The 17880-nt window shown below is 42.6% G+C and overlaps 1 protein-coding gene across 10 annotated transcripts in view; it reads left to right on the forward strand.

The window, feature by feature from the left end:
- The window catches only part of SLC8A1 (solute carrier family 8 member A1), a 324392-nt gene that overhangs the window by 250607 nt on the left and 55905 nt on the right, over positions 1-17880 (forward strand). For all 10 annotated transcript variants that reach the window (XM_044429652.1, XM_044429651.1, XM_044429649.1 and 7 more), the window contains 2 exons: positions 8944-9050; positions 16548-16568. In XM_044429652.1, coding sequence (XP_044285587.1) covers positions 8944-9050; positions 16548-16568 — 128 coding nt within the window. The remainder of the gene's footprint in view (positions 1-8943; positions 9051-16547; positions 16569-17880) is intronic.

Raw genomic sequence — 17880 nt, forward strand, 5'->3', positions numbered from 1 at the left:
TTCCTCGCATTTTACTGGGGTAGCCCCCACAGCACCAAAGAGTTCAGCACATCCGAAGAGGAGGCAGGGAAGGGGGACTTGGATTCAGATGGCCAAACAAGCAGTGTTCCAGGCACCTGTTTGATGGCCACACATTGACAAATGCACGCCTAGGCAGTTGTTGGGTCACACGTGTCCCTGAAGTGGAGGCAACCTTGGTCAGGGCTGGCTTATGAGCATTACGGGCATCTCTGCACCATCGGAAAATAGATTGCAAAAATTAATGTTAGTGAGAGCTGCACTAGGCAAATGTGGAGCAAGAGAGTCTTCTCTCGATTTGTTAAGTAGGTGCACACGGGAGGTGTCGTCAAGCGAGATGATAAAAGTCTGTGCATGCCCTGACTGACAATGCTTTTGTTGACTTGTGCTGCTGAGGTTTAACCGCAGCCCCACGTTTTAAGTGGAAGTGAGTAATCATCTTCTCAATTGGTTTCCAGCATAAGAGTGGATTTCAAGGTAAGGAGACAAATTGTTCTCATTGCTTTTCAACAGAAAGTGCTAATGGAATAAGGTCTCTGGTGTTGACTGCTTCCTTTCCACCTCATGCTCTGGTTCAAGCCTCCAATCATTAGAAGCTTACAGTTGCCTACGAGCCTGTTAGAATTAAGACTGTAGCTAGACACATTGAGAGACTGTTCCATGATGTGTTACGCTGATCTAGGGGTGGGCGAGAAGTCCATTCAGTTCACATGTCCATGCAAACTTACGGAATCCACAGTTCCCAAATCTAACCATGAAGTAGAATACAGTTTACCCTCAAAATCCATATTTTTTTAAGTTTGCAATGCATTGCATAAAAAATGCTTTATATTTGAAACAGTCTGCACCAAAACACACACACACACACACACACACAGGGTACTTTCCGTTCCACAAACAGTTCATGCCATTAGGAAGTTCCTCCTGAAGTTCAGCCAAAATCTGCTTCCATGTGATGTGCACCTGTTGATTCTCTCCTGAGCAATGGAGAACAGTTCTGCTGCACCTTGATGTGGATATAGAGGGAGGACTCGCAGTGGTTAGAGGGTTTGTGTAGTCAGCACTTCACCTGAACACCTGTGCAAACACAGTCCAGAAGCTCTTGTGCCACTATATGAAGGGTGCAGCCCAGGATTGTGTGTGGAACCCTTGCTTCTCTGACCCCATCACCACCAAATGCCCCCTTGCCTTTACTCTCTGCTTATTCCCCCATAGATTCTCATAGCGATCACTCTTTTCCCTATTGCCTCTGGCAACAAGCAAAGAGAAATCTGCATTGGGATCGCTAGTCGGTGTGCGTGTGCCTACCTGCATAGCCCTAGCCCTCCATGGAGTCCTGGGACCGCAAAATCTTTGCTTCCTGCCACTATATGAATATGAAAATTGGAGGAGAGGTGGAAATCACGTGGGTCAGGCATCACTTCCCGGGATGTACTTGTGTGCCGCATTGTGGCTTCCTCTGGTCAGATTGGTGTTTGAAACCCTACAGAAGCCTGTTCTCCCTGAAACGATTCTGCTCTTCCCCCAGCCTTGCTTACTGTGCCAGTAAATGGTTTAGGGCAAATCAACTACTGCGTGAGGCCATCCCAGGTAAAGATGTTACGGAAGGTGTGATGCTGGTTCTGGAGACAGGTCCCTGGCACAGACCCTGAAGGTCCTTTGTCAGTTTTCCTTCTGGGTCTACTTGTTGTAAAGGTGAAGTGGGGAGCAATTACACATTTTAAAAATTTTCTACCTGAAAACTTTCATTCTGTGCTCTTGAAAAATGCGTAAACTTGGCTGTCTCGTTCTTGCTCCTAATTAACAGTCTACAGTTGCCTGGAAACATAAATTCAGTGCCGTGTGTTCGCTGTAGCTATGTAGATAAGAGAATGTTCTGCCCCCGGAGATTCTTTGAATACATCAGTGCTTGTCATTTGTATTAATAACGTAGCACCTTCTTTTTGTCCATGTACTTCTTGGTTTTAATAAAACGGTACTATACAAGAGTTGTAGAAATCCATGCACAGCCAAAACAGAGTCCAATATAAAAACAAATCAGCCAATTTTGTAATAAACCATTTACAGCCGTGGTTTGTCCTATTCCACGCTTTTATGTGTTTTATACATTGTTTCACTAGCTGATCCTAGCAAAGGATCCAAAAACAAATATCTTTGATGTAGTTGATCAAATGTACTTTTAAAAACAGGTAAAATGCTCCCCCACCCCCGGAAGGTAAGTTTAGGATTCTGTGAGCATCCCATAACACAGTTTTCCCCAAGTTAATGCCCTCCAGGTGTGTTGGTCTAGAATTCCCATCATCCCCCAGCCAACATATAGACCAATTATAAGATTTTTCAGAGGGCTGAAAATTATATAATCCAGGCCTGATATAGAAAGATACTGGGTTTTTTTGCTTTACTGGTGTCCCTGGCCAAGCAAGTCTCAGAACTTAAGAAGCTACCTTACCCAGTGCCCGCCACTGGTCCATCTCACCCAGCGTTGCCAACACTGACAGGTAGTGGGTCTTTGGGATTTCAGGTTTTCCAGACTCCCACCCCAGAGTCCATAGATGGAACCTGGGAGCTGGTGCATGAAAACTATGTGAGTTCCCTATAAACATCCTGGAAACAAAACCCATGCTGAGAAGAGTTGTCACCAAATTTCACCTAAAAGGAAATTTCAAGGCAAAGGCTTAAGAGAAGGTTGATCTTAATAGTATTCCTAGTGCATATAGATACTGTATTAGTCTTCTGTTTCTGTGATTTTTTTCCCGGAGGATGTGTGAGCTTCAGTTTTCAATAGCACTTCAACAGCATGCCTGCTCATGATCTGCCATAGCAATGGCCTGCTGGCACTTGAGGGGCCGTATTTACCTTATAGAGCATCTTTATTTGTCTCCTGGTGGCCCAATCAAATTTGAATCAGCACGCAAGGGGAAAAAAAACCTTTGCCTTCCATTAATTTATAAGGACAAGAACTTTGTTTTGAGATGTCATGGAGGTACAAGAGAAGGATTAACCTCCCACCATAGAAGTGGCATATCATGACCTGGCCATTCCAAGGCTGGTGTATTTGCTGGCCTTGGTGGCCAATGTGCCCTACACCATGTGACCACTCCTGAGGGTCATTTTGTTCTACAGAGTACAGAATGGAGTGCCCCCACTTTGCCTTCAAATGTTTTAGGGCTTCCCATCCCCTTCCACGCATAGCAATTGCTGGAGTGATTATTAATGAAAGAAGCTATTACAAAGAAAAAGCAATCATAGTTATGACACACCCTGGTAAGTTTTCATAGCTATCACTTGATCAGAGTAAATGGGTTTTATTTTAAGCATGAAGGGCAAACAGAATGGGCTTCTAGCTTTGTAGAGGAAAACACATCTAGGGAGTTTGGGTTACCTGCAATGAGTTCTTTGCTGCATAAGTATCAGAGAAGAAAATGCAGTGCAAGAAACAACCTTAGCAAACTACTCTTAGATGAAATCTCAAAGCAGATGGAAAGTCACACTGCATTGACCAATTTCATAGAACAGAAGGCAGTCAACTTTGATATTCTATCCTTTTGCACTTACACACTTTCTACAGAACTCAGTAAGTCAGGAAGACAGTCACAACAAAATTCAAAAGCTCGTCTCATCCAAATCACATTATTCAGAATTCGGGTTTTGACATTTCAAGCTTTTCTGGGCATTGTAATAGATTCTGTTAGTTAACCTGGTGCCATGTGATCTGTAATTTTTGTTTTCTGGAAGCATATTAACATTCATTATTTATTGCATTTTGTGGCAGGGGTTTTTACTGTTGTAAGCCTGTGATACCAGGTGGTATATAAAGATATTTTAAATAAATAAATACTCCCCGTGGGTGGCAACTGGACACAAGTGCGTTGTAGCAGTTTATAGGAAGAGAACAAGATACATAAACTGATAGCTCAAGGGAGCTATTGCATGAGGAAGGTAGTAGCAATAGCAGTAACATGTTACCCACTTTACATACTATACGAATAATGTTTCCTAGGAAAATATAAGCATGCATCCATCCCAATACTTGTTACATTTATTTTGCTCATATTTATACTGATCTTCAGGATTCCTATACGTACACCCTGCTTCCTCCCACAGTTACAGCCTTGTTAGGTTCATTTCTCATAATTGTTTTTCTGAAATTAAGGCTTTACATAGTTGCACCTCTATGTAAAACATAACATCATCAATTTGATGCTGTGTTCTGGTAAAAGAAGGTAGACTCATGCACAAGCCAAGTCCAATTTCTGCTGAAAAAAAGTAAGCCAAGATATGTGTGGTGAATAGGTGTGCCCCAGCTACAGTGATGAAGACTGAAAGTAAGAGAATAAAAACATTTTGATTATGAAGAAGAAAGAAATGAACAGGTCGAGGACAGCTGAGACAGCCTTTGCAATGTTTTGTTATGGCAAATGTTAGTTTGATGACATTCACCTGTGTAATTCCTGGTAAAATCAATCCAGTTAAAATACATTTATTTTATGCATGGAGAATCTGGGTATATTAGAATAATGTTTTTTTAAGAAAGAATTAATTGGCTGAATGACAAATGCTACAGGTCTTGGGTTTGGTTTGCTGCTATTGAGTATTTTCTATATTCTGTGTTTTCATTATTCTTTGATTATTGCAATGGCAAATTCTCCCGTAACAGATGGAATGCCCTAAGGTAGGGGTCTCAAACTCAACTTACCTGGGGGCCGCTGGAAGTAGAGTCTGGGTGAGGCTGGGCCACATCAAGTATTCCACCACTGCGGTGGTGGTGGGCCGCTCATCCCGCGACCGGCCCGGGTGCTGCCGGCACTTTGAAGGCCACAGGGCCTCTCCTCCGTGCCCCACCCGTCCCGGCAATTGGCCTGAGGGCCGCGAGTTTGAGACCCTTGCCCTAAGGTGATAGTTCAAGATAAGAAGGCAGAAGAATAAGATAAAAATACAATGGAAACCTTTCCTCATAGGAAAAGAAAAACAAATCTTGTGCTTCTGAGGACAAGAAAAAATCATATTCTACAGACCTCCCTTCCTTGCCATTTCTCCTTTTCCAGAGTATTAGGAAAAGGGAAAAAACCATCCTTCAGCATTTCCAGGGTCTGAAAAGCCCTAAATGTGCAGCAGTTTATGGAAGTTTGTTGAGAGGTATCTTTTTATAGGCAGCACTGAATGGCCAGACTCAGTTATTTCATGGATAGATGTGATTCATCCATCTGTTCTTTTGTGCTGCTTTATTTGTTTTTATGGATTCTCCGCTTAAAAACATCCTACACCCATTTCAAGAGCCTTGAGATAACTGTTCTTATTCACTTCAACTTCCAGGTGTCTTCTGTGCCCTGGTGGCTTTTTCAAGCAGGGTCACCAGATACGAATAACCCCATGGCTGGTCAAAGTTCTTCCATTCCTGTGTGTATAGAAGTCCTTGCTAAGTCTATTCACCCAAAAACCATGGATGAGTCATAGAACTGTCTGTGGTTGAAGGTTTGGATTGGGCCAGACTGCACAGTTCCAGACTGTCAGAAAGGGATAACAAGATGCAAACATAGGGAGCTCCTCACACCCACTCAGAATAGTAGTCTGTCAAGCCCCAAGTTGTGTTTTTTGCCTGGGAGCACATTTCCAGGGTCTTTGACAGGTGCCTTTTTGACCCAGTGAGTCCTACTGCATATAGAGTATGTGTACTGGGCTTTGCTTCCCATCCACGTAGCATGTGGGAAACCAAGATCTTTGAAAGGGAAAAGAAAGCATAACCTTAAGTAGATTACATTAATCTTTTACAGGTAAATGCTTGACATTTCTCTGGTTGCCCAATGTTAATTCAAGATCTTTTAAAGACCTTTGTGCTGAAATCCTTCATTTGCATCCTCTCTTCCTACACAGTGGCCTTTTCAGTTTGATCACAGAAGTTACTGGGGATTCTCTTTGTCAGTGCTCTCGCATCAAATGAAAGGAACTCTATTCTCACTGTTCATTTATAAGATACCCTTCCATTTGGTTTACACACATGCACATGGATTACCGTTCCGCAGTCCAGAGCTCCCTGGCAGAGAGTGGTAGTGAAAGAGCATTTAAGACTGAAAAATGGAAGGTTGGTTTGCCATACACATCACCTAGTGCTTCAGAGCTAATGTGCATGACCTGGGACATCACATGTAGGGAATAACGAAGAGCAAAGTTAAATGGCAGACAGGAAAATATGGCTGAAAAGCCTGGAGCACCATGGGTACGTGTGAATGACAGATGGATGGATGGATGGATGGATGGATGGATGGATGGATGGGTAGATGGATGGAAATGTATGTAGGGAATGTATATACCAGCACATGAAAACTCCCCAACACACATACTGTATCACATACGTAGCATGACTTTCTGCATGAATGTCTTCTTTTCACCTACTAATTACTTAAGGATGCCTGGTTTTCCAACTCTTTCTCACTAAAGGTTTTCCTACTTGTGTTCAGTTTTCCACTGTTTTCCTTCTGTCTTCTATATAACAAATAAAGCAACTTTGGCTTCAGTCCTTTGGACTAGAGAAGAGAGAAGTGTAGTCATCTATCTGTAGGAACCTGGATGAGGTTACATGCATATTAGTATTTGAAGTGCACCAGTATTTGCACAAAAACCATACTAAGACTGATGCAAACTGCAGACCAGGGCTTTTCCATCATGCCCAACAAAATTTTCATCGTGTTTTAGTTAGTTGTGGTCAAAGGCTTATGTAGACAAAGCTGTATAGAATGGAAGTGGCTCGAAATGCCTCTTGGGCTTCCAATACATTGGCTGGGAGAAGTAGAGCGATGAGCAAGCAGGTCACAGGGGTGACAAAGAGGAGCCGTTCCAGGGACTCTTGCCAGTGGGCCCCCAGTGGAGCGTTAGTGCTCAGCCATGCCTGACAAGAAGGAGTGGGGTTATACCAACTGCTGGGGACACGGGTGGGAGGATGCTGTTGCACTCATGTCCTGCTTGTTCAATTCCTGTGGGAAGCTGCATGGACAAAGCAGACTCTTGGTTTGATCCAGCAGGGCTCTTTGGATGTTCGTACAAGCCAGTGCTTTGAGAAGGGATTTGTGCAGTACAGTCCTGTTCCTGAAGACAGGAAGATGGAGCTGTGTTGCAGTGTTTTGGAAAGAGGGTGAGGGAGAGCAGGTGGGAAGCTTTTGATGACAACTGGTATTTGGTGCCTTGAGCACATCCCTCCCTCTTTTTCCCTCCAGCATCCTGTGAGGAGACTTTAGAAGCACAGCTGAACAGGTTGCAGACCAGCTTAAATCAGAATAGTGCTCCCTTTGAGAAGTGGGAGAAGCATCTGGCTGTCTGAACAAACTTAAACTTCCCCTCCATCCCTGCCTTTTTGAGGGTCAGCTCCTCCTGCTTGAGGGTGGAGCTGACCCTCAACAGGAACACCAGATGGCAGGAACACCAGATGGCAGGAACACCAGATCCTTCTTCATGGGTCTGCCTGTTTAGCCTGTCATCTCCTGACAGGGTCAAGAAACTCCCCCTGTATCACCTGCCCCTCCAGTGCATCTCCAGAATGTCTCTGAAACTTCTGCCTTCTTTTCCAAGGTGGGCTGATTCTCACTCTCAGGGAATCTTCGCTAGGCAGTCATGAAACAGCGTGGTTATCTGCCCAGCTCTGCCCCACTGTCTGCTCCTCGGGATCAGATAAATCTATCTAAGCAGATGGTGACATGTGAGAGCTGGGCCCCCTCTCTACATTCAGTCCATTTCCTGACCCTGGTAACACCAGACTTAGAGAAGGAATTAAACTTGTACTTAGCTTGGCTACAGGAAAGGTAAACCACTGAGCTTAACAACTCATGATGGTCCCACTACTTACCTCCATGGTGAGATACACCCTTCTTCATAGCTCCAAGAAGACCAGTTCACGATATTTTACAGTCCCTGTTTTGGGACAACATACAAAGTATCTCTGCATCCAGGCAAACAGTGGCGCTCCCACCATAGTCAGCCTGAACCACCATGATGGACATTGCTAAACTGGTCTGTCTGGGCAGCAGAAGCAACTGAGTCACCAAAACAAAGAAAAAAGAAAAGTGGTCAGCTAAAATGGGTACAACCAATATATGGCTGTTGTGCAGATTTGTTCTAGGCTGACAACAGGGGAGACAAATCACTGGGACTTAAGAAATGCCAGTTTGTCCTTTGCAGAGGACATTGGGGGATGTGTGTACTATTAGAAAAGTACAGTTCTTTCATCTGAACAGTGAAATAATCCTTTCTAACATTATTTTTATTGTGAATTTTAACAAAACAAAATCTATGAAAAGGGAAAAGAATTGCAGGTTTCTTGCAAAAAATCTGAATAGATTGATTACAATAGATGCAATGAAAGGCATCCCTATATATATATATTTATATTTGCAGAAAATATGCTACTATCAAAAAGGATAGTTGTATGTAAATTTCAGAGACAGACCAAATATCTATGCATGCATTCATTTGTAGGCAGCATCTAAATAATGCCTGTTCAAATGTTGAAAACATTGCTAAATCTTCATGCACTACATTACCAGAACTGGCCATTTATTCTTCCATTGCTGTAATATTCGTCCTCTTTCTGACAAAATGGCATGGAAAATCTGTTTAGATTAATCTCCTGTTAAGATCCAAGAAATGCATAGACAAGGAGAACATACACATCAGTAAATATTAATGCATTTTGTTCCATAAAGTTTATATTTCCATATTATAAAAAGAGGATTGAGCATTGATGAAACATAAGGGTTGGAGAAATGTTACCTGTGTTGTACCTTCAGCAGTTGAAATTATCCTTCATTGCCTTTGAAGTTTTCTGTTCTCCAAGCAGTTTCCTCTTTTCTTTTTGGTTTCCTCCTTTCTTTCTTTCTCTCTCTCTCTTTTTCTCCACCTGCCTTACTCTTGAATTTCTATTCTTCTTCTCTGTTTCAGCAAAACGATATCAATCAAAGTAATTGATGATGAGGAATATGAGAAAAACAAGACCTTCTACATTGAAATTGGGGAGCCCCGTCTGGTGGAGATGAGTGAAAAGAAAGGTGGGGGATTGGCCATGTGGGGCTGAGCCCTACCTCTATGCACCTGTCTTAGTCACTCATGGATGCCTGGCACTTTAGAGTTCATGGAGTCTTGAAACACACATTCTATTATCTATGTAAAGGGGCAGAGAGCTGAGTCATTGACCACAAGTGTCATTGCTACAGTGGCCAAAATTCCAGTTTTCCATTTGCTGTGAAATTCAAATTCTGCCCTGGCCACAGTAGGATTTGGTTACCAGCACAATTCCACTTCACTCAATGAAACTAGCATTATTGGCCCGTTATCACTTCTCCGCTAGTGCTCGTTCCTTGGGGAGAAATAAATGCAGCATCAGCAAAGCCTGCCACCATGGACTTACCCACCTCTACCATGTACGAGCATCCCCTGAGAAGGACCTATGTCTGACATGAAACCACCTCAGAAGGGTGTTATGATAAGGATGCCTGCGTTAAACTCTCTGAGATACAGACAAAAGGACATAACTCACACATCCATTTATATCCTTTTGCAAGGAACCCAAGGTGGCTTATGTAGTCCTCCTCCTCTCCATCTTAGCCTCACAACACTCCTATGAGGTAGGTTAGGCTAATTGTCGCTGACTGCCCCAAAGTCATCCAGTGATCTGCATGGTCAAGTGGGTACTAGAACCCAGATCTCCCAGGACCTACTCTAACTCTAACTATGAGGTACTAACATAAGAACCAAGAGAAAATCTCTAACCTAAATATATAAGCTAAGTAACAAAAGCACCCTTATTTTTTTCCATGGTACAGGTGTGCTGATCATTCTGATTTAAAAGCTAAATTTGTCAGGGGGTTCTTCACCAGAGTCAGCCAAAGATGTTTCCGGAACAGAGGTTTTCTGCTCCTTTACATACATAAGAGATTAGGATGTGTGGCAGAATCTTCCCCTCCATTATCATCACAAACTACCTCCTCGACTGGTCAGACTTAAAGCATGTGCCTGCGTGTGTGTGTAACACCAACCATTTGTTTTGCCTTTGTCTTGTTGTTCCTACAGGAAATACATTACCCTTAGAATACTTGACCGTGAGGAATATGAGAAAGAGTGCAGTTTCTTCCTTGTGCTTGAGGAACCAATATGGCTACGAAGAAGAATGAAAGGTGTGAGAGCAAACCCAGAGAGCTCACAAGAAACTGGGACATTCCTCTGTGTGTGTCTCCTGCCTCTCACAACTTTCTTACTCAGCTTACATGTAACTTGCCCTGGGATCTATCCAGCTTAGCAGTTTTAATGTCATCTCTCTCTCCCTCTCTTTCTCTCTCTTAAAAAAACAAAAACATAATAGCATCATTGCTGGTTATGGTGTCCCACTTAAACATTCCATGTAAATTAATGATAAATAAATTCCAAATAACTGGACATACGGTTTATACCCTAGACCCTCTCTGGTTATAATCCCTGCAGCCACACTTCTTAAAAAGCCAGTTTCTACTATAGTCGCTTAATGAGCCCCCAACTACACATTGCATTCAAACACTGATAACCGTTTGGACAGGCCTGGTGAATTAGAGTTATAATATCCCCTTAACTGCAGCCCAGGCTCTTATCTGCCCTCCTGTTCCAAGACTGGGGTCACAAAGAGGTTTAAGGAGCTCTGCCCCCTTCAGCAACATTCCAGGCCCTTTCTCCAACTTTTTGAACTTTTGGATTTATGAAGGACAACTGTTCCCCTTTTACCCATTGCAAAAGAAGGGCATATATGTAAAACGCAGACGCATTAAAAAGTAATACCTTTGTTCATTAAGAAGTAATACAGCAGCGGGTGCTATTCTGCAGCCTGTCAGCATTGTATGAGGGGCCATATGAAACTCAGAATCCCCCACCATGGAGGTCAGAGATAGTAGGTGGAGTCAGAGATTTGCAGCAGAATCTGTGGGTCAGATTCCCAGAAATGCACACTGATTTGAATCCATTGTAGAGTTCTCCAATTTCTCTAATGATGAGCGGGGGGATGAAAGAAAGGTTTGGACTGGGAAATATATATACACAAATGTAGTTGCATACATTCCCCAAAAAGTGCAAATTTCCCTATGACATGTATTTTCATGCTTTATTATATATGGGGAAATTATGCATTTTATCAGTGTTTTTTATTTTATATGTTATTCTATGAATGAATTTGCATAAACTTTCTAAAATTTAAAATGATCCCAAAGTTCACAGAATCTGCATGACTTGGGGAAAGCCTTTCAGAATCTGTGGGTTCGGTTCTTAGAAATCCGAACCAATTTGATTCCATTGTGGATTCCTTGGACACCGCAAATTCTAGGGACAGGGAAAGAAGAGTGGTGCGGATTGGGGAAAAGTTCATCCCCTGCTGCTTCCCTGCTCCAAGCCAACCCAACCGGAAGCAATTTTCCCCTTTCCAAAATGACTGTCTAAGCTAGTTATTCATTTTCACAGGTAACTTGCAGTTCTGGCCACAGTTTTTTATACATATTTAAATCCCTCTGCCTGTTTTAGGCTCCAAAAAGGCAGTTCCACTGTTCTGAGCAGCCTAACAAAAAGGTGTAGGTTAGTACCATGCCAGTGTAAGATGGCGAACCTGAACCCTCCTGGGAACACAAGGGAAGGTAGCCTCTTACCATGGTAAGAATGTTTTGACCTTAACTAGTGACACGAGAATTCAAATCCATTTCCACTCAGCCCTGAAGCTTGCTGGCCGTTCAGGGCCAGTCATTGCCTGGCAACACAACAGGGTCATTGTGAGTCTAAAATGTGACACGTCCCTGTATGTCAGCCTGAGTTCCTTGGAAGACAGGAAGCATTATCATTGCTATTAATTTTAATTAGCATATAGCTGATTAGCTAATATTAGTAGCTAAAACCCTCTGGGCAGTTCATATAAAAAGAAATGCATATAAGAAAATACTGCAAAAAGTTCAACATATAACATTTAAAACAGTTTAAACCCCCAAACTCAGGAAGACTACCAGATATGTTTAAAAAAAAAGAAGTAATATAAATGTCTTGTCTGAGAGCAGAGGACACTCTTAACCTGGTACCAAAAAGATGACACCATTGGCATCAGGTAAGCCCCAGTAGAAATATTCTATAATCAGGGTGCCACCACTGAGAAGCCCTCTGTCTTACTGCCTCCCTTCCGGTTTCCCTCAAAAGTGACACTTGACGGAAGGCCTCAGATGTAACACTGATGCTAATTATTATTAGGTAATTATAGGAAGCATGTGCTCACTACCAATGATCCTCTTTCCAAAGGCTGCCCCAGGCACAGAGGAGTTTTAACTCATATAGGACCTCATTAGGAGCGCAGTGTAGGAACTGGCACAAAGTGAAAGAAAGACGCCCCTAAGAAGGCATAAACAGTTGACTCTTGACCCTTCTTTTGACCAGGTTTGAAAATACGCTTTTCATCAGACAGATGTTTTGCATCAGCTTATGTTTCCCCAGACTTAGAATGTTGGTTTGATGAAAGTAATGCAATATCTGCCTCATTGTAATGGCCTTTAGTTATCATGAATTCTTGAGACCCGAGAGTTGTGAGGGGTGGGTGGGAGTTTCCTAAAAGCCATGTAATCCATCCCCTTTGTCCAAGGACAGGACCATCCCTGGAGAGACTGGGGACTCCTCTGTTGATGAGGCTGCTTATCTGCTGCAGCTTTTATTCTGAGCTTTCTAGGAGCTATTTTGGGGGTGATAGAGTTGAGTATCCTGGGTGCCTCTTACACAGCTCAGGATGAAAGCTGCAGGGGGAAAGGAGACATGCAGATATAGGCATCCCCAAGTTCACCAGGTTCACGCACCCACCTTCCACAGATGAGCCAGCTCAGTCTTGACCTGGTATGCATAAAAATGATGGAGAACCTAAAAAGAGCCCAGAGGTCTGACTGGGTCACCATCAGATTCCTGCATCCTGTTTCACACAGTGGCCCTTTGGATGCTTCCCAGAAGTACATTCAGAGGGCATGAGCTCAAACGTTGTTTAGGATCAAGCCCGCAATAATATTGCAAGCTGCCTCACTAGATGGCAAAATGTTTGGCCTCTACATCGATTCAGGGTTTGGCCCAGCCTGGAGCATCTTGCAATGTGTATCCTAGCGCTGGATGATATATCAGCATTTTGCACCACAAGGAGTGGTCCTGTGAAAATACAGTCAAAGGAACATGGCATGATGCAACGTGTTCTGTAGTGTAAACACAAAGCAGGTGCATGTCTTTATTTTAGACTGAACACCCACGGCTGGGTCTGTTGGGCTCTCCTGCTATTATAACAAATTTATATGTCTGAGTCCAGTAACATTTTTTCAGAATGCACCACAGGTAACTCCATGGTGCATGCACTGGTCCCTTAACTCAGAGATCTCTTGACTGATCTCTTAATTAGGAAACAGCCCTAATAAACTCATATAAAGAGATTTATATAGCTGTGACAAGATCACAGAGTAAACACAGTTATTGGCATCACCCAGACGACTTCCTGTTTGTCCAAAAGGTTCTAGAATAGCAGAAAAATGTGTACCCTGCCATGTAGGAAAGCCTGGGGTAAGTGGGCACAGCGTGATTTTTAAAAAGTGAAAAGAACATGACCTCTAAGTCAGCATTAAACGCAAAAAAAAAATTCCATTTCATTTATATAGTTCTCACGGAGCAGGAACTCACATAACTGAAAAGTATCTCAAAATCAGCTGCAGATGCACTTTACAAAGAATTCTCTCCCTTCCACCTTTAAAAGTCCAGATTTTTATGAACAGAAGTTAAGTGGAATTGTCTTGTTTTTGCTAAGGAAAATAAATTGCTGCCTATGGTACGAGAGCCACGAGCTGGGTTACATGTCTCAAAATAAAACAAGTTGGACTTGCAATTATATAAATCTAGCATTGCCCAGTTAAAAGGAAGCACTGATGCTGAAAATCCAGCAGCCTTGCTGTACTGCAGGGATCTCAACCTGTAGAATGGGTCTTCTTAGGAGGGCCTGCAAAGCAAATTTGAGATCTGCAAATTCTTCTCTTGGGCATCATCTTCACAGGAGCAGAAGGGCCCGTGTGGTGCAATAAAGGGCACCTAGAACTATAGAACTGGAAGGTAATCCATGGATTGCCTAATCCAGCATCCCCTGTTAGGTGTCCACAGATGTGCTTGAGTGCCGCTCCCATCATTCCCAATGCCAGGCTGCCTGTGAATGCTGCGAACTGTAGTCCAGTATATCTGGAGGGCAGCAAACTGGAAAATGCTGGACTGATCCACGCTTCTTTTTTGAAGCCTCCAGCCTCTTGGAGCTGCTTCTCATATTGGCATTCCATACAGAGAGACCCACATTTTTATAAAATAATGCGGATTTTGTAGTAAAAGGATGTTCACACAGGCATCGGTTTCAGCACAAAACGCATGATGGAAGCCAATGCCTTTCCAAATATTTATTTATTTATTTGTACGTGTATTTATAGGCTTCCTATAACTGCTGAGGCCTTCCTAGGCGGCTTACAATACATTCATTCATTCATTCATTCAGAAAATTTCTATGCCACCCCATTCACCGAAGCCTCGGGGTGGCTCACAACATAAATAAATAATTTCAGTTATTTTTTTTTTTATTTAGAAAATTTCTAGGCCGCCCCATTCACCGAAGCCTCGAGGCGGCTTACAAATAAATAAATTAAAATACATAAATTAACAATATAAAACACATATAACAGTATAATATACATTAACAGTATAAAACATATCAACAAAGTGAAACACATTAAAGCCAATTAAAACACAACAAATTAAAACATCTATGAAAGCAATGTAAAAAGGGCCGCAGCATCCAGGCTAAGTGTTAATAAATTTCCTAAAAAGGCATGTCTTCACCTGGCACCGAAAGGAAAGGAAAGGAAAGATGGCACCAGACAGATTTCCCTAGGGAGGGAGTTCCAGAGATGGGGAGCAGCAGAGGAAAAGTCACTTTGCCTAGTTGCCACCCCTCTCAACTCCCTGAGGGGAGGTTCTTGTAGAAGGGCCTCCTGAGCTGATCTAAGGGGGCAGGCGGTCTTTAGATGTGCAGTTTTGCACAGGAAACAAGGCACTTGTGGTACTGGTCTGTTCAGCCATTTCTGAGCCTGGCTGGCAGTTTGAAGAAAAATCATTCTGTATGGCATATCCATGCACTCAGCCCACTTTCAGCTCTGGTCAGATTCTGTTGCTTCATTTTTATTCAAATACCTGCCGAATCTATTTGACCACAGGCCACACTAGAACAAAAGAAATAGTTGTGTTCACTTGCTTTCCCCAGTCTGGTGGCATCCAAATATATCAAAGTACATCTCTCATCATCCCCGGCCACAGTGGATGATAGGACATGTCCAACACATCTGGGGGGCACCAAGTTGAGGAAGGCCAGTGTACACCATAGAGAGCAAAGCCTATTTTCAGCTCACTTAAAAGTGGTGGCCTATTTCCAGCCACAGAGCAGCCTCGCATCTTCACACACAAGTGTGACTCTGCAGAAGTGGGATATGAGAGGCGCTTCCGTGGATGGCAGGTACTGAGCATCAGTGCAGCAACCTATTTTGGAAGGCTTGTTTTAAAGCTGCATTTTGCATCTCCTCCAAGGATGCCTTATTTTCTCCTCTCCTCTCTGACCAGCTTGCCAGGGAGGATAAGGCAAGAAACAGCTTGCTGTTATTCCACATTCTCAGTACAAACATGCTTCTTTTGAAGTTTTGTCATCGGTGGGCCCTCTTCCCCACAAAATGCTCCAGGGATTAAATGTTTTGGAGGTGGTGATAACAAATGCATTGTTGGAGAATCTCTAATAGAGATCCTGGATTTCTTCACAGAAACACTATTTGAACTTCTGCAGAAGGAATGGAAACAATTACATTTAAAGCAACTGAATGTAGTTGCTCTCATGCATTGGAGCAACCTGTGGTCTTTCCAGGCACTCTGTGGGGCTTCCCCAGTTTTTGCTCAGTGCAGCTCCTTATGCTGCTATTTTCAGAGCTTCTCCAAACTGGGACAAGCTGGAATGGCTCAGAAGCGCCATTGCACACCAGGAAAGCACATATGGAAACATCCTCCCCCTGTTATAGATATAAGTATGGTTTGAAGGGGTTTTTTTAAAGAAAACAGCGAAGTAATGAAGCAAACTCTCACAGATCCAGCTGCACATATTCTTTCCTCAATGACTGGTGGAGCTGTCATTGATAGAAAATTAAGATCCAGATATGGATCCAAGAAGTATATGACCCCGAAGTTGGGTACATGTAATGAATTTGTAAAGATTTGTCTATTTAACCATCTATAACAATGTATTCAATATTATTCCACAATTCCACAGCCCATTCCCATGAGACATATCTCTTTTTCTGTTATTTTTCATGCTGTTTTTCTTTATAATAGTGGTGGTATCCTGCAGCTCTGTTGATCTACATTCTCTGGCCTCCTGGAACTTCCTGTGGATGTTTCTCTTTAATTTCATTGCTCATTGTCTTTTCTTCTTCTGTGTTTGTCCCTCTGTGTCTTCTCCACAGCCCTGTTGTTGAATGAGCTTGGTAAGCACTGCATTTCTTATATTTCTTTTTCCATTTGGTTTTACTCAATGCATTTTATGTAAGTTGTTGGCTTTGTCTTTTATTTCAGTTGTTCTAATCCTCAAACAGTTCTTTTTTCAAGAATTATTAGCGCAATTTAACTAAGTGAAGGTAACGGATGTCATGTTTTACTTAAATGTATTCTTATGTCCCCTGGTTTCCTAATAGTCCCTTAGAGTCAGTGTTGCTTTAGTCTGAAGTGGAAGTATTAAAGATCTGGAAGAAGACTACAAGACATCATGAGGCAATTATGTAATAATTGCTTGAAACTTCACATACAGAAAGTTTTTTTGAGGGTTTTTTTTTTGGCAGAAACACAGATTAATCAAGTGAAGATTCAGATTCTATCCTATCTTTCCTCTGATAAGTGGGGAAATAGTAGAAACTTCTTTAACTCCTGCTTGATAGCATAATAGTTCTCCTCTAAACTTGCTTTCATGACAGTCAAACTGTCTGTTTTCACATAACAGTCAAGGGTAAGTCATTTCTGAATCATCGAAGAAGAGATACTGGAGCCCATTGCAACAAGAACGGTGAACATGCAGTCCTGCAGAAGTTGTTGGACTGCAGTTCCCATCATTCTTCACCATTGGTTAAGCTGACTATAGCTCATGGGAGTTGCATTCCAGCCATGTTCCCCATGCCTGCACTACAGAAATAGCTTAAGTGGAAATCATGATGTGTTGAAGAGAGATTCCCGTTGTTTTCAGGAGCAAATGCAGAACCAGAATCTTGTTGGAGAAGCAACTTAGAGCAGAAAACCAGTGAGCAGGGAACTAGTTATGTATTTCCTTGCCTCACCAGTTTTCCATTCAAAATTCTCCCTTCCTGAAACAGTTTTAAAGAACTGCAGCCAAGACTCCATGACATACGAGTAGTTAGTGCCTGCAAGGAGCTTTCAAGCAGCTTCCATTCATCCCACTGGGTCCCATGCGAAGCAGTTGCCATTGCGTCATGTCCCTCTCTATAAATAGTCCAATCACAGTGCTGGGACGTGGGAGGGATAAACTAGAGATTCATTCGGAGACCTGATCCCATTCAGCAAGTGAATTGGCTTGTCCCTTGACACATCACAGAGATTAACCTGTGGACTCAGGTTGGTGTCTCGTTGGCCACTTGGTTCAGTATAATGGAATCAGCTCACTTATCCATGCCCATAATAGAGCAGAACAAAGTACAGCCTGCACATGCATACACTGCTCCCCAAAGGAATAACTTCATTCAGTTGAACAGGCACCATGAATACAGAGAGTGAAGGAATCTTGGAAGGTCA

Source organism: Varanus komodoensis, unplaced genomic scaffold, assembly GCF_004798865.1.
Source record: "Varanus komodoensis strain SLA01 unplaced genomic scaffold, ASM479886v1 scaffold2, whole genome shotgun sequence".
NCBI classification, from domain to species: domain Eukaryota; kingdom Metazoa; phylum Chordata; class Lepidosauria; order Squamata; family Varanidae; genus Varanus; species Varanus komodoensis.